Source organism: Rhipicephalus microplus, chromosome 7, assembly GCF_043290135.1.
Source record: "Rhipicephalus microplus isolate Deutch F79 chromosome 7, USDA_Rmic, whole genome shotgun sequence".
Taxonomy (NCBI): Eukaryota; Metazoa; Arthropoda; class Arachnida; order Ixodida; family Ixodidae; genus Rhipicephalus; species Rhipicephalus microplus.
In genome coordinates this window covers 21,287,345-21,311,569 of record NC_134706.1, presented here as the reverse complement: position 1 = coordinate 21,311,569, position 24,225 = coordinate 21,287,345, and the positions used below count along the sequence as shown (strand labels likewise).

General features: G+C 46.7%; 1 protein-coding gene across 1 annotated transcript; it reads left to right on the top strand.

Moving 5' to 3' along the window:
- The first annotated feature begins 11,209 nt into the window (after positions 1-11,209).
- Positions 11,210-20,086, top strand: LOC142766840 (uncharacterized). The gene is made up of 2 exons (XM_075868066.1): positions 11,210-11,781; positions 17,886-20,086. Exons 1-2 carry the CDS (start codon positions 11,309-11,311, stop codon positions 19,480-19,482), a joined length of 2,070 nt encoding a protein of 689 aa, XP_075724181.1. The 5' UTR covers positions 11,210-11,308; the 3' UTR covers positions 19,483-20,086.
- The last annotated feature ends 4,139 nt before the right edge of the window (positions 20,087-24,225 follow it).

Here is a 24,225-nt window from a genome sequence, read left to right as displayed (position 1 = left end):
ACAGCTGTCCGGATACTACCCAAGCAGAGGAAGACGCCATAGGTCTTACCGCAGTGGACCCCGAATTTCATATTATTACTTATTCGCGGAATCAATGCCAAAGTTTTATGAAAATCCGGAGCACCCTTCGCACCGATCAAATTTTTAAAGAAGCACTGACATCAAATTTACTCATTCCAAGATTTTTGCCAGCGAGTACTTATAGACCACGTAGCAGCGATTCGCTACCTAAAACGCAACTGAGCGATAAATAACTATCGCTTTTATTGATTTATATCACTGGTATCTAGCACTATTCAAAACGGCCGGCAATCCCGCCATTTTTAGCACTGAGAGCACCAGCAGTGGCCCTACCTCGCGGTCACTTCCAGATCACGCCGCAGCTGACCACTTTTCCACAGAAAAGAGTGACGTCTGGCTCAGCTGCTCCGCAAACATTTCGTCTGCTAGGCGGACACATTCAGTCATGCCTTGTCACCTGCGTTGCTGTCGTCGCCCTACAAAGTGTCGACTCGGGTTCAATACGATAGTCTCGAGCTTGGAAGCCCCAGGATTTGCAACGTCTCGAATTATTTTTGCTTGGATGACCTTTTGCAGAACAGTGATTCCGAAATGGACGCTGTTCCAAGCAGCACTACACAGATGCCCGAAGATGCATGCTTTAACCATGTTCGCTCGTGTGTTTCAGTTAGCTATATTGGTGTGTTTTGACGTGCAAAGCATTCAGGTATATGCAGAGGGATCAATGCAATATAGCTATCGCGAATGAGCATCAACGCAGAAATAGAATAAGTTTCGTACTTGCCAGGTTCTTTTTTGCGCCTCCAGATGGCCCCACCTATCCAGCCTCTCCCGGTTAACATGGTATTACCACTTTTACGTGGACGCAAATTCTACAGAATAACTGAAATTCAACGATACCTGTGTGTTGCTTGTTAGCGATGATATCTGAATATACGCTGTTTCACTTTTGATACCTTGTGGTGATGTTGATGTGTAACACACTCGTGATATGAAAAGACACCCTCTTTGCGCTATTTCTATGCTTTGAATTAGACAACTGAAACTCACCTGCAACCCACAACGATTCCCCGACATGCTTACCAACACGAACACGTTTAATCATGCTCTTTTTTTCGCCATTTTGCAAAGGTGGTTTTCATCTTGATCATTTCACGAAATCATTCAAACCAGTGCGACGAAGATGAGACGCGACGAACGAGTGCATTTCTCCACTTCGGCGCCACGATAAGAACACTCGGACCGTACACGTCATCGCTACTAGGGCATCGTCACTCAGGATGGTATTTGTGAAATGTATCCCACCGAACATGTAGCACTAGTGTCGATGTCGCAGGGCAGTCTCATTTACGTTTTTTTCTACTTAGCTTTTCTACGCTGTTTGACATCGAATCAAAATAACTGCCACGTGACGGATGCCGTTCAAATTTGGCCAAGAATACCTACGCATACCAAGCGATCGAATGATGAGCACGTCTCGATCTTGAAATTTGATATCAGTGCTCCTTTAAGGGTTGTTATTATCTGGACTGCCCAAATACACATTAATTCTTCTGAACCCCAGCTCATGCTGAACTGTATTTGGTAACTGGATTGCCGATGCCTCGGCCAACGGGCTTGATTGGTATTATGATGAGTATCTTTTTTAGTGTGCATATTTCTGCATTGATTTCGTTTTTTTACTTGTTCGCACGTTTAGCTTTTACTGCTGCCCCTTACCGTTTATGTACCCAACTAATAGCACAAGGTTTATCTGACATTGTTTTACTTTGGGACCTCCTTATTATTGATGTATCATGAAAGCCGTTTTCAAACATGCAATAACAACAAAGTGACTTGAACTTGAACTTTGTATGAAGTAGGGCTGGCAGCTAACTCCTTTTGGATACGATCTTGCATGACTCTACAAAACACCTACGTAAGGACCTACGGCTGCTCCAGAAAGCGAAGCAGTTATATGCTGCCTATTAGTTCAACACAACGTAAGCGGGGAAAGTAAGAAGAAGAAAAAAACTGACAGCATATCCAAGAGGTGAATGATGACGAGTGGGGCGAAGCTTTACGCAGGGAGGTTTATCGCCCTAGTTGATCATCAAACTAAAGACGTGAGAAACACTGTGTGTGGTACACAAATCAATGGATGAATAGATGGACGCACGGACGGGCGGACGCGCGGAAGGACTGACGGACGCTTCACTTCACTCATTATCATCCACTTTGTAGACATGCTTTCACACCGTTTTCATTGACACTCATACAACTTCATGACCTTGAAAACCGGCTACTTCGAGGACTCGGGACGTACGACCCACAGCGTAAGGATCTGCTCCTAAAAAAAGCACATACAAGTGTAGGAGACGTCCACTAATATCTGTCGAAGAAAGGGCACACGTACAAGGGTAGGAGCTGAAAAAGAAGTGCGAGACCATATCAATTTGATTAAAGTTCCTAGCTGCTCCACGAGCGAAACTACCCGTACGGCCACCCCTCCTAGCCAACGCACCAAACTCTTGAGCTTCTTCTCTGCTTCAGCTACACCCATATGAAGTATTCGCCCCTTTCACTCGCCTATGGAACATACACTGCGTAGTGCGATGATATTGATGTACATTTTATACGGAAAATGAAGGCGACGGCAATGCATTAACGGCAAAAAGGCACCTGGACTTTTCATTCAAAAAGCCGTAAACTGTAAGGGTAAAAACACTTACCGAAAGTATGTAGCCCTCCGAGCTGAAAAAAAGGAGCATCATATTAAAAAAAAGTACGGACGCACTAAGCATCACAAGGCTTGAAACTGCGTAATTAAATTGTTATGAGCATGAATATGACCGGTTTTAGTTTGTTTCTAAGCCTTCGATGGGTTAGGAATGTCTTTTGTATGTTGCTGCTGTACCATTGCCAAGCTTCAGCAGGAGAAGTAGTGAGTAGTAGAGTTTACCCAAATTCTATGACGCAGGCTCGTTTATAATAATGATTGATTGTCTGAAATGTGGCAGGGCTAGCGGCTGCTTTACTAGTGAATGGTGCCATTTTCTCAAATTTTATGCCCGGACCAATTAGGATGATGATAGTTTTCCGATAGTCAGCACTGGCTCCCAATCTTCTTTTTTATATACATATACAGGGTGTTACCCGGGACACCGTGTAGACCGCACAAGTTACGGCTACCCTAAAGTACTCCGCTGTTGAAGGTTTCTCTTGAACACCGCAAGCTTTAACCAGTCTAGTCATCCATCAGAGCCATGGATAAGTTATGGCACGTAGTTTCGTCATTGATACATTGGTAAGGTAGTCTATCTAACTGTACAGACGACAGTAGAGCCACGAACAAACAAGTGTTGAGGAATAAATCTAATGCTACAATGGCGAACATCACTTCACCTGACCTCATCGTTCCTGCGCCCTCGTTTTCTGCGTCCCCTGCAGTGCATTTAAGTGAATAACACCATCCCCTTTCCTCCTGCCCTAGAACATACACTCCCTATCACGCTTTTTGTCGTCAGTTCCATAGGGTACCACGCGTAGGACGTGAGCGCATTCCAAGGCTTTCTTATGGTACAGTGTCGTTCCTTATGAAAGGGAACACGCGAACACGTGGCCTGAGTTGTGCTGCGGCTGCCTACAGAACCATCAACCGACAAGGGAAGAGAACACGTTCGCTTTAGGCGTCATCTATGGCCAAACAAGAAACGAGTCATGGCCGGTAGACAAACGTTGCTGGATTACGTTCCCTCACCACTCACGTGCCTAGCGATATCGAACGATTACTGCAGCCTGCGCCATGGTCGCGCACAACGTTTGATATGTTGGCAGTGGACTACGCACTGCAGGCCTTAGCAGAGAGGGAGTGCAATCTAGCAGCGCTTGTCTACCAGCCATAACTCGTTACGTTTTTCTTTGCCAACAGATGACACTGAAAGCGAGCGTGTTTTCTCTTTCTGTCGGTAGGTGGTGCCGCAGAGCGCAGGAGACGCGTTCGCGTGTTCCTTTACATAAAGGACGGCAGTGTACATCACGATGACGCCAACGACCAGATTTGCTCGCGACACCCATACAAATGCTACCATCAAAAATGAAATGGTTTGCTGTGCACTCACCTAAGACGACTACTAAGCTGCAGACATATCCTCATTCGATTACACTTACGCCTTGCACTGAAGTTTCTATTTATCACGTGGTTTGGCGCACAGAATAAGATGCACTGGATGATTTTATCTCCTCACTCGCACCACCGCAGTGGTATAGTAGCTAAGGTACTCGGCAGCTGACCTGCAGGTCGTGGGATTGAATCCTGGCTGTGGCGGCTGCATTTTCGATGGAGGCGGAAACGTTGTAGGCCCATGTGCTCAGATTTGAGTGCATGTTAAAGAACCCCAGGTGGTCAAAATTTCCGGAAACCTCCACTACGGCGTCTCTCATAATCATATGGTGGTTTTGGGACGTGAAAGCCCACATATCAATCAATATCTCCTCGCTAACTTTTGCACTTCCTCCTGGATCGCTACGTATTTGAAGATGCAATGATTCAAGGTGATGGTGTCATTGTGTGGTGCAAAGTTAGGTGACATCACAATACTAGAATCACAGATCAGGTGATATTTGTGTCGTTCGTGCTGAACCCGGCGCTGACGCCAACAGGGAGATTTCGTGTTCGTTCAGCATCAAAAGCTTTCCACCCTAATAAACTGAATGACTGTAAACCATGCCACTCACCCGATGCGGTCATGGTCTTGCCGCCAGCCATCGCATCTCTGTCAACTGCAGTAGGCATTGTTGATTCTGTAAGTGCTAGTGGCCAGTGCAGGGCCTGGGGCTCTACTCTAGGCAGTGGCGGTGCCTGGACATGTGGTACCTGTGTGGGTACCTGGGGAGCTCGAGGGACTGCTATGAATGCCTTCTTCATTGCATCGCCGTTTCTGTAAATGAAACACACTCACCCCATGGAAAGCATCCATCGATGCTTTGGATCTACGGGTTAGACAAAGTCTTCCGAACTGACTATACTGGCAACACGTTAACTCCGGAACCTAATCGCAACGTTAACGGATGTGACCATCAACGTAAAAGACATGCCGGTAACTCGTTCGTTTATTTTATAAAACCAGAGGACAATAATAACATCTGTGTGGGTCCGCGCCTGTTAAGGTGTTTTCTGTAGTTATACGTTTTTCAGGTACAGGCTGTTTCACACTCAGGGGAATCTCGGAGCGCGTGGCATCGTGTTGCAGCCAGCTGCTCGCACGTGCGCAGTTGATTCAGAAGGGTAGTTTTGAACCGCGTCGTCTGCTACAGCCGCTCTTGCTTGTGGCATTTCTGGTGAATGCGCAGATATATCATTATTATTGCAAGAACTGAGCCGATAACCTAAACGTTGTACGACGTCTATATGAGTTCGCACACCTCATTTGTGCGTGTTTCTATGTTCTTTTTGTGCGCTGCCTAATCTAAAGAAATGACCGCCCCATTTGCCAGACCTGAATAAATTGAAAATATCTCGGGCTTCATGAAAATATCGCTGGCACACCATCCTCTACACGGGTTGCGTGAAGATCGGTTTTGGTCCGCCATCATCAGAAAATGAGATGTCCTGTGAGTGAACACATTGCTCATTGAGTCACTGTACGCCTCATTGACACCAAGAATGAGCGCCGTCATCAATGCCGCTGGTGACATGACAAGGTACTTAGTGGGATGTATCATAGGCGCGTCTTGAGCTGGTTAGCGAGTCTTGCGGTGATGAAATGCCGTCGAAAAGAGACACGTTTCCAATTTTTACTAACTTAAAACATTCCTGAGTTTGCTCCCTTGTGTTTTATCGTTTTAAGCCAGCGCATCTGCACAACTGTTACTGTTAAGTGCTTATATTTATTTTGACTCTAATAAAGACAGCGCACATCACTTGCTAATTGTCATGTATTCGTCGTCCCAGCATACTGCGGTGAACACACACAGCGAATAAATATTCATAAACGCACAGAGAATCATGGCGTTTCGATAGAGCAGACAAGGTACGCGGTCAGATACAGTTGCTAGTACCCAATTATTACTAATCTGAGAGGTTGGCGTTGCACAACGTTCTGTGCCGCCAAGCATTCAAAGATTGGCAAGTTGGTATGGGGACATCTGAAAAACATGCGCAGCCATACGGCACACGAAGAAAAAAAGCACGCGTAAGTTGGTCGTTCCTTGTTTATTCGTGTCCTATCAAGCGGTGCAGATTTTTCTGGAAATAGTCAGTGCAGAGCATTGGCCCAGCTACCGCGTTAACAATGATATACGCGTGGGCTGGCCGGCAATGCGGCACGCGGGCTGCCTTAGCAGACGACGCTGTTCAACTCCACTCCCTTGAAGCGTCTGCGCACGCGTGAGCTGCCGCCGGCGCGCGATTGTAGCGCCATGTAAGGCGCTCCGACAATTCCCCTAAGTATGAAACAGCCTGTACTTACGTCTACATGCTCGTAAAAAGCTACATGTTCCGTGTAACAATCACACAACGTCAAGCTAGGTAATTCAAGAATGACGTAGACCCAGCTTCAGCATAAAATATTCTAAAGTGTTTCTCGTTTGGCTTAGGGAGAAACTGGCTTGTTGACTGAACAGACGCAGCCGTTCGAATGGTCAACAAGCTCTATCGCACTAACTATAATACTTAACTCTATATGAACCCACATTATGCCAATTACCACTGTAAAAACGCGCAGGATATATAGCGCCCAACCTTAACTGAGCTGACCCATGATTTGCAGAGTCAGCTTAGTTGCTCGTCTTTTTAACATTTATGCAAATGAGAATATAGTTGACGCAAAAACAGAAAGCAAGTGAAGCTATCCAGAGGGAGAACTATTTTGTTCCTGATGTCGTTACCACTTCACAGATTACTGGCACAGTATGACGTTAGAAAAGAGCGCCGATATCTAAGGCCACGCAAATTAGTAAAGTACAGCTCCCTGCAGGTGGTATTATTGTACGATATACGAAGCTGATAAGTGGGCTATATGTTAATCATTGATGTGCGGTCACTATAGGTTCACACCAGGCTTATGTGGAAGATTCATACAGGCCCGAGAGTATATTTAGGCGAAGGGCGCTGCAGCTAGGGTACAAGAAAAGACGTGCTCACGCGTCGCCCAGCCTCAGCAGGACTCTCCCCGTTGGAATATTTGCTTCTTGTCTTTCAACTTGCCGTTAGCGTTGCGGATACACTCAAAATAGCATGAACCCACTTTAGGAACAACGAAAGTGACTATGATAATGCTTTAAACAGGGCACGTACCTATATTAGTGGCGGTTGCGCAGTAGAGGTAACGCCGTTACGGCTATTGCAGCACTCTATCTGTAATTCAGTAACCGATTCGTTATTGTTTCGGCACTGCGACAAATAGCGTATCCTGGTTAACATTTCTCAGTGATGCACGTAAAATGTTAGTTTACTTTTTACTTTTCATTTTAATTTGTGGTGTTCAGTGCATATTCCAAAAAAGTGGCACTCGTGGACGTCTGTTTATGTCAACAATTTACTGCAACGAAGACAGCTTTAAAATATTGCGGCGACATAGCAACATATCAGAACAAACCTCACAACAGATGGCGCTCACCACTTCCACGTCTATGTCGCTAACCATAGCCCCGGCGGACCACATTCGCACACACGGGCGTGCACCTCGTGGCAGTTTGCCGGCAACTACCCTTGGCCGTTTTGTCCACGGTCGGGGTAGACTGCCACTGCGCGCTCCCTCAGACCGGTCGTGGTTTGTCATGCCGAATTACGAAGCATGTTGGCATCTGGATGCAGGCGCAAGAGGTCTCGCTGCAGTCCCTCCCCCCCCCCCCTTCGAAGACATGACAACGCCGCAGTTTCGCCACCAGATGCTACCGTCAACCGACGTTCGGTGCGCCCCTGACCACCACCCACTGTGCATCCACTGCAGAGAAGCTCGCTACACCTATCGCTGTTGCCAGTACCGTCAGATAGGACTGCCTGGTTTTGCTATCGACGCGCCGGCTCCACAGCAAGGCGAAAGATCCTGCGATATCGCTGGAGCGCGGCGGACACCCCGAGGATCATCTCGTTCGCCATCACACGGCCGTTTCTTGTCGCCGCACTGCAGAGCAGTACAGCGGCCCTGCTCGAGGAAGATCTCTGAGCCCCTACCAGGAAAACTAAGGTCAGCAACCGATGCAGGTGTGGTTGCGATGGCCTCACCTAGCGTCTTTACGAGACCACCACCGATATGCTGGCCATTATGTGGCGTCGAACACAAGACGTGGGATGCAATTCATCTGCACGTGACCTTCGCGTACAACACTGCCGTGCAAGAAACTCGCCCGCCTCCGCATAAAAACCCAATAGACGACCGACAGCCACCATTTGAATCTTCGACAAAGTTTCGTGGAATACCAGCCCAGTGACAGTTTTTTGGGTGGGGAAAACGATACGCTGACGTGGTCTCAGTAAGAAAAAAAACTTCTGCGATAGTACTTCGAACGGTATACAGAATAATGTGACTTATCGTTACACTCGACAATGAGGTTGTCCTTGATGGCATCACAAACTCTGAACGATGACGTGCGTGATCTATCATTCATGGCGTGCGCCTCGAGCCCTTTCATGCGCGTGAAGGAAACTAAGAACAATATTCGTTATTGCTTCTCGATTATTGTGCTTCATTGCTTCTACTTGCGTAATACTTTACTTTCTTGCTTAGTTACGTGCATTTTCTCCCCGTGTTTTATTTTAAGCAACAGGACGGTGTTTTTTTTTTTCAGTTGAGGCCAATGCCACGCACGTTCCTTATTTTTACTCTTGTTTCATTGAGCTTTCGCCCACAAAGCCTGTCAGGAATTATCAGCGCAAACTACGCCTCATTGAGAAGGTTCTAGATTATTCTAGATCGTTGTGTTAAGGTTGCGTTCAAGACGCAAACACTCGAGCTTATTCCAGAGCTTACGCGACGACCAGCGATAACGCTGTAGTATTGAACGGCACACGTATAAATGCCGGCACGCTTCACCGTTTGTCAGTTGATCAGCGGCCGACGCTCAGTTCACCGCTATCAGTGTCAGTGTGTTGTTGTAATGAGACTTTCCGTATATGGGCCACGAGTTCGGCCGAATAAACAGTTTCACCTAAACATCGAGTGCGCTCACTTTATCAATGTCACAACCCCGTGAAGATATATGGTCTTCAAAGCCAAAACAATTATACGATTGAGAAACGCTGTAGTCAGTGAAGGCTTCCGGAATTTCGACCACGTGGTATTCTTTAACGCGTACTGCATCGCACAGTACACGTTATAAGTGCCTCCACCATTATCGCCTCCATCCAAAACGCAGCCGCTGCGGCCTGGATTAAATCCTGTGACCTGCTGGTCAGCAGTCGATCCACAATGTCACTATTCCGGGTAAGTGAAAATTTTGGGGCTCATTTTTTGTTAAACACGGTAATTATGAGAACGTACAATTAAATGTCCTGAATTCATAACTACCAGGCTGCGCTGTTGTATTTTAAAATTGAATTTTTATTTACACAAAACTCCCGTGCTACCATACGCGTTTTGTTCTTATTGTAGGCAAGAGGAAGCAATAGAAAATTTTCTTATCTCATAAAATATAAAGCTTCAAGTATATTTCGCGTTGCTCCCTTTTTCAGTAAACATGAATAGATGGTAGTGCTTGAAATGATGGTGTTGAGGAGGATCTTCAGTACCAAATTCCTCGGTAGCGATTTGGACTTGCAATAAATAAATGAATTGCAATATTGCTTTACTGGGAAGCAAAACAGTCGTACACTAGTACTATATATCATTACTATACATTCATAAAACAACTCAATGCTTTCAGCGCATCAATGAAACAAATACAACAATAGTAATAATCCCGGAAAGTGCTTTCACGCCTGTTAAATACATCAATTAAACAGAATTACTCCTATCAATCAAAGTGCACGAGAGAGTGCTAAAGATAACAAAGAGCGTATAAATAGCGAAAATCCTACCGCGGCGATTGCAATCATTGGCGTTTCAGAGAACGTTTTGATTCAAGCCGTATTGGTCACGTGATCATGCTTTGCGCAATGCAGTGTAATGACGGTTGTTTTATATATTAGCGTCGTACTTACTACATCACGTGATCTTTTTATCTAGTCATACTCCGCGCGCTTACAGCTTGACTGTCGGATAATTGTGACGGCTTCAAACTTGTTTAATTTTTTGTTTCCTTTCGACGGTGGCAGTTCCAGCGTTGCTTGCGTGCTTGAACACATGTTGTTGTGCTTTTAATGCGTTATAAAATAACGCGACACAACAATACCAGGGGCCAGCTAAAGATGTTGTCCGGGGGTAGGGGAGGTTCCATCATCTTATGTGCATTTTTGTCCGTGCACTTGCACGTCTTCGAGTAGGTGTGCACGTTAAAAGAAGAAAAACTTAGGAGGGCTTTCAGTGGCAGCCGAGGGGGGGGGGGGGATGGCAACTGAGAGGTGTACGCTGGCAACGCTGGCAGACCACGAATCAGCTTCACAGTTAAACATAGACTCGAAAATAAGGAACACGTGGAATTTGCAATACTGCGCAGCTCAGTCAGCCTGGCGGATACGTGATACTCTTGCACTTCATTGCGCGCATCTTATCGGCAACATTTTTGGAAGTATAAACAAGTGATATGCCTTCTCTAGCGTGTACGCGTATGCGCTAGAAAAAAAAAGACAGACAGGTCTATACATGAGTGAGTTCAATTCGTGGTTGCGATAATCATCCGGCAAAAATCAGTTTTGCATCTACCACGACAAGAAATTTAAGACGAGTCCCAGCCGATTCCTCAGATATGCAACTATCGAGCGAGTGTCGAACTCTAACCCCCGTATTCACAAATGCTTCTCGGCTCGACTATCACCCTTCACTTGACAGAGTTGAATACTGCGCCACAGCTCGGCTCGAAAATGACGCTGCGCTACTCATGAATCGCAGCAGATTATCACTGATATGCAGTGACTTGCCGTGTCTAGAGACGGTGCTCCCATCGGCTTTCTCAAGTGAAGGTGAGGCGTTAAGTGAAGAGACGTTCTAGAATGCGGTGATAAGCCATAAGCCCCCGCTCTATATCTATTGTGACGTCGAAACCCACGGGAAAGTCCATTGGCTCTCATTTCTTAAAGATGAGAGGGTGCGGAAGTGAGCAAGTAATCGGAAAAAAAATGTGCATGTCTGGTCATTTGTTCGGACGTCTTTTTCGTGAGTAGCGGAATGCCTCTTGTTTGACAGTGGACCAAGATGTCCTTCATCGCACCATGAACGACGAGATACGCATCGGAACGGAGGAGTTAGATTGCGAAGAGCTCAGCCGACGCATCTCAGGACTGGGGCTGAATGTTCCTTGCAGCGTGAGAGGTGGCCTTATTAAAGACGGCCGCAGCGTTGCAACGTCCACGTGTCACATCTTCGATGATTTGTCCCGTTGGAATCACGTTCTATGGCACGTCGGCTTGCAGCTGCGCGAACTCGTCGTTCCCGGAACACTGTCCCTCGTACGTGTCGTATACAGAGGGCGTGGCGGCTGGAAGCAGCGAGAAGGAAGCCGCGATGCCCGGATACTCTTTCACGTCCTTCTGGTGCAGCACAGCTGCGTCAAGAGCATCCACGTGGACGACGCACTCATCGAAGGCAGCGGGCTTGGCAAGTGCCGAGAACGTATCGTCTCGGCGCTCGAGAATAACACCAGCCTATGGTCGCTCACACTTGGCAGTCTGTTTGGTGAATACAGGTCAGTACGCAGTTCGTGTGTTTTGTCTGCACTTGACCCGTCAGTCAGCTGGCGTTTGGCTTGTCTTTCTGCTTTTCAGTGTTACGATAGTGAGTATAACGATGAAGTCGTGCATGACTTGCGGAAACGTTCAGCTGTGGTAGACAGCTACAGAACATAATCCGAAGCTGGTGCCAACGTCTCGTCGAGGGCATTTGTCTTCTTTGACGTAAGAAACTCTTGATGAAGACCTGATGATGCAACCATTCTTTCCAAGGGCATCTCTTGTTAAGGCACTGGTAACTAGTCAGCAATTCGTATGCTTTAATATAGAGTTACGAGTATACGCTACGCATGTGCCAGCTCGTCTTAGTCCATAAGTACACTCTACCCCCTAATCCCCTCCCCCCCCAAAAAAAAGATTGAGCCTCATTTTCGGTCTCGCGGTCCCATGTCTCCAATTTTCCTAGGGGTGAGTGCCCTTCAAAACCATTGTAACCTCGTTTTGCCAAGCACCAGGCCGGAGGTGCGCTTGTACAGGTGCCATCAAAAGTGTGCAGACCACGGGATCGCGTGGCAGAATGCATTGACGCGCCATCTAGCGACGAGACACGATGATACATCTGCTGCAAGGCGCATGCGCGTCCCTTCTTATCACTTGGTTTATTATGTCGCTCTGTTGGACGCGGTTACGGCACTCACAGCCAAAACCACAACTGGGTATCGCTTTCTTAACTCCATCGAATCTGTGCCGTTTTACGTAGCGGATGCGACGGGGCCGGTTCAAGCGCCAGCTCGCGTTGTTATTGACACCGGATTATTAGGGTAAGTAAGCATGGCGAGCATCGCACAACCCGACAAAGCCAAACGCACAAAATTAAATTTTCTCAGGCCAGCTTACCTTTGTCTGGCTTATCGAAGTTGCACTTGAATGAGCCTGGTGAAGTCAAAGTTAAAGCAGTTGAAATCAATCAAGTGTTTTCGAGCGCTTTATGACCTAAATAAGTCGGGCGTAAAAGCCCAGTCCAGCTTGGTATTTTTGTGTTAAGCGAAGATAGGCTTTGATGAGCCCAGATTAGTCGAAATAAGTATAGCGAAATCTAATTAGGCAAAGTGGATCATGCTCATCCTTAACCTAGCCGTGCACACTTAAGCATATACAAGGAAAACCTTACAGTGGCCAATTATTCTATGTCGACTTCCCCATAAGCCCACATAAGTTAAGGCTAGGAAGATACTAATTACTCTTTACCTGTTCCATACTAATTAGAATAATTCGCATAATTATTGCTAATAATTAGGAGTACCATTTATGACTGAATATAGTGACTGAAAATATGACTGAATATAGTTACTTTGGTGTTTGCCTAATTAGCTTAGTTATGCATATTTAGCCTAATTATGCCACGTGAAATTTTATTGTAGAGGGTACTTATGTTGAATTTCTGACTAATGTCGTTGTCGGAGTTCACGCGTTCTGAGAAATGGATTATATGCACTATGCACCGAACAAAACCTGAGTTAATTCATTTCAGAGCATCACTAGGGGAGAAACCATTCGAGTTTCTGTGAGGCACTACGTCCCTTACTGTCCGCGCCAGCGTAAGCTCTGCAAGAATAATCTGCGTGCATGGCCACACCGTGTTGGTCTAGTGGCTAAGGTACTCGCGGCTGCTGACCCGCATGTTGCGGGATAAAATCCCGGCTACGGTGGCTGCATTGTCAGTGGAGCCGGAAATCCTGTAGGCCTGTGTGCTCAGATTTGGGTGCACGTTAAAGAACCCCAGGTGGTCGAAATTTCCGGAGCCCTTCACTACCGGCGTCTCTCGTAATCATATGGAGGTTTCGGGGCGTTAAACCCCACAAATGTGTCCAAAATTAGCTGCATGTGCTACTATGAACTGTGTACACATGGCACAGCTAGCTGTGTCATGTGTACACGGTGAAAGGTTGTGTACACGGTCAAATGTTCCATACATTTCTGAATCTGATGAGGTAACGGCAAATGGCGTCTGCCCGCTTGCACACAGTGGAAGACACCGCGGCTCTTGCCGGAAGAAATGAAACTTTCGTTTGTGAGAACAGTGCGACGGAAGCTTTAAATGAAAGCTGTGCGCATTTTTACGAGTATTTAGGCTTTACAGTGCAATGACAGAAAGTAAGTATAGCCTAGTCCCACGCACATTTTCTATCGCGAGACCGTGAACGACTCTTAACGATTATATACCTTGCGCCCTCGCACATTGCACGATAGAATCTCCCCGACTGAAGGACTTTACCTATGTGAAGTCAGCGGGAGGTTGAACGCCAACCAAGGTTGCGAGAAAGCCTGCCCAATAAATAGTGCATGCGAGACTGCGATGCCAACGCACGGCATATTACAAACAAAAGAAAATGACCGCTGTTTCTCGAGTGGGAACACTGGTTAGCATGCGGAGCATATATGTTGAACTGCGATAAATGTGGTTTGTAATTTGCGACATGCGTGTGTGTTATGATTGAACACGAGTGAACATTTACGCACGTATGCTGCGAAAGACGATGTTTATTGATAAGACGCTTTGGGTATTTGGAGCAAGTTGCCTTTATGGTCCGTAAAGTGAAGGGTGAGTGGGTCTGGTTGCAGCGGTAGAAGGTCGAAATTTGAAAAGACGTGGTCGATGCACGTCCCGCGAACCGTGGTCGGATGATCTTTGCCGTCGTGCATTGCTCGTTTGAGCGAGTGCCGCGACTCCGTGTAGTCGACCACCCAATCGTCCTTGATGACGTCGACGTTGAAGTCGCCAACTATCACGAAGGGTCGTCGTTGCGGCCGTTGTTTCAGGTATTCTTCTACGGCTTCGTCGCCGTACTTCTCCACGGCGGCACGCGATAGGTTGGGCGAGAGGTACATCGTCATGACGTCGACTCCGCAGACGCTAGCGACGCAGTGCTCGCCGTTAACGCGTTGTTGAGCGCGCGGAGGGGAGAAGCGAGCGCAGCGCGCGCTGTGTTGAGAGGAGGAAGGGATGTACAGATGGCTGGCGGAGGAGGAGGGGAGGCTGCGGACGGCGACGGCGCATGACTAGCCCCCAGAATAACATGCTCCGCATGTAGAACAAAAAAGTTATTCTATTGCGCACTGCTTGCTTGGATTCGTGCAATCAAATACAAGATGGTGTCTAGACACTACCGTTGCGTCATGGGTGCTTACATATAACGCTTCACGTGCATAGCCAACACACGAGAGCAGCTTAAATGAATCAGTACGCTTGATACCGCGGAGACACACTTTATTTCCTACGCACTCCTAGTGATGACGTAGCACGACGCCCTTGCAATTTGTTAGGGATGCAATATCGCATATTAGCCTCTGTTTCGGCGGCTTTACGCCTTCCAGCCTCGGCCAGGGGGCGCTGCGCTGCGCGCGTTTCGCCGCCTTTCTTGCAAAAACCGGTCGCTCGATACCCCGCTCCCGCCTTCTGCTTGGGCTGTCTCAACACGTTCAGGCACTTTTCACACTCTGTTATATGGTCACCCTGCACGTGCAGCGTCACCTGTGACCTAATCGGAAGGTTTGAGAAGATTGTAAAAATGTTCTCACTGCGTGAATCTTATCAGAAACGAGAACGATTCATTGGCAACCTTTGTGGGACCAAGCAAGTAAAACCGATATCTTTGAGCAAGTGCTATGTGCATTTTGATAGTGAACAGCTGCCTCTATATGACCTTAAAAGTGAGGTGACCGCGTGATATTTTTATTTGTTACCAGTAAAACTCACATTTGCTGCGACATTCGTGTCTTCTCGGAGATTTCGGCAAACCACCGCCACGCTTTCGCGTGCGTTTGTATATAGCGTTCGAATGTTGATTGCTATAATGCCAAGTTTGTCACGTGGCTCTAAACCTGTGAGGAGGCCTGTGAATTTACGTCTGCTCTGTTGAATGCCTGGCGCCATTTCAATGCGGTGTGTTCAGTTTTTAAGGGTTTCATCTTCGCCGAGGTTTTCATTGGATGTGAAGAGGGTTGTATCGTAAGTTCAACGACACGTTGGATATTTTCGCAGCTCCTTTGAAATTATAAAGATTCGCACAAACAAAGTATGGGATGTTTACTTAGACCATGCATGTTTGCTGCAGCCCATGTTTCATTTCAGATAATATCCACGTCTGATCACACAGCGTGTTCACTGATGCGAATTTTGATTTGGTTGCTTTGATAGCTCGCTTGATCTTTGTCATGTAATAACCACTAGGATCGAGCGTGTTTTTAGTTATGACGACATTTCCCCTGATAACCACGTAAAATTTCGGGAAACCATCAAAACATTGTATCTGCCTTGGTTTTTTTTTTCAAATAGTTTGCATATCGGCAGCTGTATATCGCCCGTGGCTGGGGGGCATGCAAAGATATAATAATATTTTACGTGCCAAAACCATCATATCACTAGGAGGCACGCCGTAGTGTGAGACTGTAGGTTGATTCCTGCCACCTGAATTTTTTTAACGTGCATCTAAATTTACTTGGAAGTGTGAGGCGCGACGACAACGGACAGAGTGCACACACACCGAGCGTCACTTGTCTTCATGTTGGGCGTCATATTACCGTACACGGGAAATAGGCAACACCAACACACTTGTCTTCTATTCTAGCACCAAAATCTGAGCACATTGTTACTGTGTGTGGCTCCCGTGGAAATTCAGCTGGCGTATGCGGAAATGGAACTCATGGCTTCGATTCTAGCATCGCAAAACCTCATCATGCTAACTTATCGGTGAGTGTTCCTTGCAAGACCTGTAGGTTAAACGATCAGTGCGAACCAACCGCATAAATCTGTTGACACTGAGTGGCGACGAGACGTCTATAGCCATCAGCTGAATAAAACACTTGCAGGTCTCACAGTAGAGCATTTCATCAGTTATGTATTAGGCTATAAAGCCCCGCCGCTTTCGCCCTCCTAATGGTTGTCTCGAAAAGCCAGAGCCCAATTGCGTAATGTACAGCGGTTGCCTATTCGCTGTTGTTTCAGTTTACAAACGCGCCTTCTTTTAGTATGAGTCGGGCCATCGGTTGTCTTTCAGTTAATAGACTGTAGTACTGTGCATGACTAAAATATTTCGAAGTATTCTTTATTTGCTTATTCATTGTAATCGGTGTGCACCCTCATATTGTCTTTTAAGGTTGAAGAAATCAAAAAATGAATTGATAACGAGTCCGGGGAGTGTAGGCGAGCTGTTATAATTCACTCTTGCTCCTCGCACAGCTTGCATTGGAAACAGGAGAACTTGACGGGCCGTTTTCAGGTCTTCGTCATGTTTAAAATTTTGTGGCAGCTAACAATGCAGCATTAGGGATTGCCAGCCTTACAGGATGACGATGGAGCGGCGTCCATAGCGTGCAAAACGCGAGATAAGTGCCCCAAGGAACACGTTTTACGGGCACGCAATAGGAAACACCCAGGAAAGGCGGTCCGTTTGAGCGACCGCTGCTTTGCCCTCTTTCCGCTAGGGCGGCCAATGACACTGCGCAAACTTGAGCATGCCTTGCCTATTATGTTACACTTAACGTAAAAAGCATTCCTGCTATTATGCTGTCACGAATGCTGATATTACGAAATTGACACAGAAAGGTAAGCAGAACAGGAAAATATATAGTTATGAATGTAAAAAAAGCGTTCGTAACCGTATCATTCCACGTCATAAGCGGAGCCGTCTTTCACCTGCGACAGGACGATGCCGTCTGCGACCAATGGAGAATAATTATTAATTATGTCTTCTCCGATAAAGTGGGTGGTTCCAAGGGGCCTTTTGAGCGTTTGAGAAGACGAGTGCACTTAGTGGAGCGGCTGTAGAAGCCGTTGCTCCAAGCGCCCACTTTACCTGTTGTGCTTACCGTATTTAATTACTTCACTTACATTACTTTTGGCTCCCTGTTTTTTCAAAGGCGTACGCGGGGAGGAATGAAAATGCTTGTTGAATTACCAGGAGTTCCCTTTACTTCAAGGAGCCCCTCTGTTCTTTCATTTGTTTGTTGTCAGCATCATTTCTAGGAAACTTTTACGTTACCTTCGTAAGAGTAACATTATAGACCAATTTCATTCATTGATTGGCTTATCAGGCACCATTTAACCTCTCGCTCTACACAGGGTCATTCGAGAAGACCTGTTCCAAGCTATCTCCACGATGACCAACCTGCGAGAGCTGACCGTCCTCGGCTGCAGTGCCGCGCCATTGGTCCTGCTAGATGTCATATGTGCACTCCTCGCGGACACGATGTGTCTGGTCACTCTTGCGATGCCCGGCATCGCCTTCGACGAAATCGGTGGGACACGACTTATCGACGTGCTCATACACAACCATACTATCAAGAATTTGAGCATACACATTAGCATCTTGCATTCGTACAAGTCGGATGAACTATCTGAGTTCTGTCGCTATCTGGCCACTAGCGTGCAGCTGACCTCGCTGAGCGTGCAAGGCGTGCGATCGGATTCAGACACCAGCTACACAGACCTCAAACACATCGTCCAAGCGCTCGTAATTAGCGGCGTGCTCGAGCAGCTCCGACTCGCCGACTTCCTGCTGAACTGCGAGTGCGCGGCCCTGCTCGCCCGATTGGTGTCTCGGAACCAAGGGCGTCTTCGAATCCTCGACATCAGCAGCTGCCGATGGTGCATACCAGAGTCGTTACAAGAACGCCGACGAGCTTGTGAAACTCAAGAAGACCCAGCCCTTTTGAAGTGGACGTGTCCCTGGCTTGAGGCATTCGACCACACGGCGCCCATGGTGCTCTCGTTTCTCGCCCTCAGCTTTGCGGGTCTCCAACCGGATGACCTACTAGCTCTTTTATACGTCGCCGCTACCATCGAATCTCTCCAGATAATCTCGCTGACACACGTGTCACGTAACCATCTGATTCAAGTTTGCCGAATCATCCGGCAGTCCGGAATGAGTGGTCGGGTACGCCTGGAAGGTGCCTACCTCGTCGACTCTACGGCGCTAGCTGAGCTTCGGGAGTTTCCGGAAGCAATGCATGGGATGGCAATCAGCTCGGTCAGCTGTTTGAGTCCGAAGGCGTTCATAGACACGGTTCAACTGGCGTGTACCTGGTACAAGTTGTCGACGCTCAAGCTTCTCTTAACACAGGAAGTCTTCTCTGAAGTGCCAATGTTTAACAAGCTCAGCAAGTGCCTGAAATGTGCTCCATTGCTAAGCGAACTCGCGTTTATCGGTTCTAACCAGCCAGACCTTGACCTTACACTCAAAGACGCAGATCCTCCTCACAGTGTACTCCTTAACGTAATCTCCCAGAACATGAGTCTTGAAGCTCTGCGGCTAAGCGGTATTCGTCTCGGAAAGGACAACTTGTCGTTTCTGGCTAACCAAATTGTCGCTAGCAAGACCATCTCGAAGATTTTTTTCGCATCCTGGGACCAGACAGAAAACGACGCTTTTCTCCGGCTCCTGGTCGGCAAGCTTTGCTGGAACAACTCTGTCACGAAGTTGCGCGTCCGGGCGTCCACGAACGGTGTAGACGGCGAGCAGTGGTTCTTCATCGAAGACACCATTACCAGAAACACAGGGTGCCTAACCCGTGCGGTTCACTTTCTCTTGGGCGACCAGTCGCCACGCAGTGAGGCTGCGTTCAAGGCTCTCTGCAAAGCCCCAGCCTTGTGGAACAAATATGCGGTGTTAACGAATGGCGGCCTCGTAAGGAGAACTACTCGGAACATTGCGGGATAGCTTCGAAGCTTTTGTTGAAGTTTGTGAGGTCCAGTCACAATTTTATTCCTCCTTTTAGCAAGACACGGAGTACAGTCGATGTTCTCTGACTGTGCACACGTACACAAGATGAATACTTCTTCGAAACGAGGCGTTGTTGAATCCAACGTATTGAAAAACACTCTTGTATTGTTTAAGGGTACATCCTCTTCGGCAATACTGCAACTGTTGCAGCCCTAAATAAGAATGCTGTTTCAGCCTTCAAGGTGACAAGACCACTTCAAAAAAGTTCGCCGCAATGACACCTCGTGTCCAAGAACTTTTCATCTCTTGGCGCTCCCATCATCTCTGTAACTTGAGCTTTATTTGAACCTACATGTTCACATTTTTACCTTTGTGTATGCAATCGTCCATTCACCCATTGACGACGTCCTTCAGTGATAATTATTTTCCTCAGAATTATAGTTATTGTAGATGTTGCAGTGTTACTGGATTGTATTTTGATTTTATTTTTAACGAAAACCACAGTCTTAATTTTAGCCTTGCGTTTTAGATGCATACTTGTTTGTTTTATTGTAATTGTTGCTCATGTTCATTTCCAATAAAACACTTGCATTCCCATGAAGAGGTGTTCTGTATTTTATGATGTGAGATTATCACTGATCTAAAAATCTTCGTACTAAGTTCACTAGGTTGTCAGGTTAACGTACCTCTCGATTGGTTATTTTCATACGAAGTTTGGCTACACTACACTGCACTACACTAAGAGATATCAATTTTCAAGCAATTTTTGTGTCATGCATCCCAATGGGAATTTTTTTTCGAACTAGGATTACTTAATGAAACGCTGCAGGGGGCAGAGGACACAAACCACTTTCCTAAGCAATGACAAAATGATCTACATTTATTGCCTCACGAGTTAATTGCAGTTTCTGAAATCCATCATGAATGAGTGAAACTACAGGAACTTGTCGTGCTCTCAAAGCACTTTCTGTCTTCGGTTATGCCGACGAGGGGGCTGGAAGATATATAGAGACAAATGACCCGTGGAAAGAAAGGCACGCCCGCGCACCCATGGTCCTTGGCGCGTGATGAAACACGATTGATCACGATTGATCTCTCACGTTGTGAGACCTGCGTGTCGTAATTGCGAAGTGTGGTATTCAGCAGACTGGGGGGCGCAGCACCAGCCCGAGGAGTCATCCTGCGGCAAGGAAGAAATCTGGTTCAGACACAGCTCTATCTTTATGTCGGCAGTTAGCCAACAGCATCCTATCCACTCTTTGATGTTGTGGACAAGGGACCTGTTGCGTCCCGTGAGTAGCCAAAGTAAGGTCGATTGAAGCTTAATTACAATAAACAATCTATTTGCGACAGCATCTCGGACGGAATGTCTGCCAGGGACGCGGTACAGGGAGGTGGAGCCCATGAGCTGGGGCATCGACGATCGCGCAGCATAGGCGGCAGCGTACACCCATTGCGGAAGGCAAGGAATCTCTGCGCGCAGGCCGGTACTTTAAAACCACATAAGCTGGGCACGTGCACCGGCCCAGACAGCACGTGGGGCTATCTCGAGAGGAACTGTACGCGTTGTTCCCCAGTACGTGAAAGAGCTGAGGGGCAACTCAAATAACAGTAAACATGTGCCTCGGAAACGACGGCGTCCAAGAAACTCTTCTTGCCGTGCATGACCGCAAGATTCGACTGTGCTGCTCCAAAAAGCGCCTGCTTTCCGCTAAGTGCGCTTTTTTCGTTCATGACGAGAAATGGTTCCTGACTTCTCAACTCGGTAGATGGTGTTCGCTCAACGCTGGCGATATTGCCATGGTGAGCTTGAAGACTGGGCTTTAATTCTTGGCCTTGATTGATTTGATTGATATGTGGAGTTTATTGTCCCCAAACCACCATATGATTATGGGAGACGCCGTAGTGAAGGGCTCCGAAAATTTCAACCACCTGGGGGATTTTTGGCCTTGGTGGCAAATTTGTGGTTGTGGTGGTGTGCTAAAGCTCCCGTACTTAGATGTAAGTGTACGTCAAATGCCTAGGTGTTCAAGATTAATGCGAAGTGGTCAATCTATAAATATGGGTCGTGATCACGCTGCTGTTTGTATATAGCCAAAACCATCTGAATGTCGTTTAACGGTAACTGAAGTTTCTGGCGGTAGTCGGTTACAACTCGAAAATAGATACAAGCTCTATCTTCCGAAATGTGAAACGCATGTGATATATGTATGCAAAGGTGTCGTGCCACATTTCTTCGTTGCATGCATGCTTACGTACGTATCGTTTTTGGCTGCTACGCATATACAGCGCTTATTATTCATCAGAAGTTCATAGTCGCTGCTTAAAATATTAGCTATCCTGGCAACTGATGTCGCGAACATTGCAGATATTTTAGTCAAGCAATTTGTCTTTCCGGCCGAAATCCGGTGACATGAAGTTATGGTTGTATAAGAAGGTTCCCTACCTGAAAGACTGAACGTTAGCTGGTCGCCAGAGAAATGCGAAAGTGCATCAGGGTGGGGCGCATATGCTATAGGTGTCACATGGTCGAAAACAACAGACATCATTGGAGCTTACTCTTATCAGAGATTGTGAAGATTTTATACTGGTGCGATATGTTAAGTTGACGCGAAACTCAATAACAATTATTCATTGGGGGGAGGGGAGGGGTTACATTCGAAAATAGCGATATTAGTAAGAGAAACGCCGCAGGAAGGGTTCTCGGAAATTTCGATTATCTGGTGTCGTTCCCGTGTACCCAAAGCCCAAAACACCTGCCTCACGTTTTTAGGCGTTTGTGGTGATGATGATGGTGATGGGTTTCATTCATGAGAAGCGCTTGGTCCAGTGCCAGCACATCGTTGCACATTTTGACAAAAAAGATTGAACCTAACACCTCGCAACGCAGTGTGCACCCGTTGATGAATCGGGAAGAAATATTTTTAATAACGCTTTCATGCCTCGAATACAATTTTCTGGTCTGAAAAACGACTCGAAATGCCGCTACAAGGTCTATTAACCCAACAGCTACAGAAATCTTGTGTCGCAAAAATTCTGGCGTCGATTTCAGCGTCATTGGTTGTAAGAGAAAAAAAACATCTTGTCTGTAACCAAAAAAATCGAGAAAGTAGCAAATAAAATGACCAATAAAAATGTTTGGCTCGAGTGAGAATCGAACCCAAGTCGTCTGCGTGTCAAGCATGGGTCCTACCACAGAGCTACGCTATTCTTTTCAAGTTGCGTCGTAAAAAAAGCGTTAAATGAGTGCGATGTACCGGAAGCAGCCTTCATGATGCAATATAAGAATGCATGGCAGAAGCGTAGAGTCGTGCCACGCGTCAAGACATGTCAATTGCAGGAAGAATCGTTTGCTTCGAAGGCCCGTATAGTAAATGCGCTCAGAGCATACCCGATGATCACAAGCGACCAAATCATCAACCCAGTTGCAGCTGTCTATGTTTGCATGATATGTATACGGGTGCATGGGAGTCTCTTCACTGATTGGCGAAATAAAGTATTGTGGTGTAGTCGGCACTTAGCAACTAAAGTCCTTGAAAAAAAAACTAATGTAGTGCCATTCATATCAATTCCAGGCTCCTCTCCTCTCACGTGCATGGTAGTTTGCAAACGACACTCTAGTTGAGGGGTGGTATGGCTCCTGGCTGCAAAGATGGGTGATCAAAAGGCCTTGATAGGTTAGTTGGTTCAAAAAACAATCGCTAGTTTGCGTTCAATGTGTTTAGTGTTACTTCTTTGTGATGTTTTCTTTTTTATTTTAGAGTAAGTTTTTTTTGCATAAGATGGGTATGTGCATATATTTCTGCTAAAGCGCTTCTGGGTGCTACGGTTCTAAGCGATGCACTCGAGGAGGGTTTCAGGATGATAAGATATTCAAAGTAGCGGTAAATACGATGATGTGCCATGTGCATAAGCAAGTGGCATACAGTGAAAACATTGCCGCAAATGAGCAATACTCGACACGTGAACCCACCATGTTCAACGGTCGGGCTCTTGATTGCAGCGGCTCTGCTCTCTGTGTGCGCTGGGCGGTGCTAAAAATTTGTAGCCTGACGCACCAGCTGTTCTGAAGGTGTCGCAAAGGCACTTTTTGTCCATTTTGTTCGCCCACCACACGCTATCGCAATGCGAAAGACGAAGCACGTGTTTGCATCGTCACCAAGTCGAATCTGCGCGTATAGCGTGATACAGTCTCTGCATGTTGCTTCTGGTATTAGCTCGAAAAACGTTGCCGTAGATAATGGCAGGAGTGGCGTTTCTGTGTTATGACTAGGACCAACGACACCTAGGAGGAGCGGGTAAAGCACTCTCACTTTAGCTTTGGAGCCAGCGTTCATTGGAACAGCGGCATCGAGGTTCTGCCGCAGAGTTCTGTGTCGGTGTTAGCTCGTTGTTTTAATGCAGTACTTCTGTTTTCCGCTGGCGGTGGTATCGTCCCATCCATTGTGCAACATAAGTACAGAGAGAAGTAGTGTGAGTTGTATAAGGCGTGTGTTGAAGATGCTTCGTCCTTTTTCCGATGGTACTGTCTTTGCAACCCGCACTTACTGCTGTGAACCCAGAGGTCGTGAGTTCGACTCCCAGATCTTCTGCCTTCACTGCGATTCTTCCTCTGTCATTTTTCATTGCATTACTCTCGTGTACCTTTTAACAAAAACATATCTGTGCAACAAATACGTCAGTGATATTTTGGCGGACCCCGGCATAAAACCATTTCGTGTTGAAAAAAGAAGGAAGTCT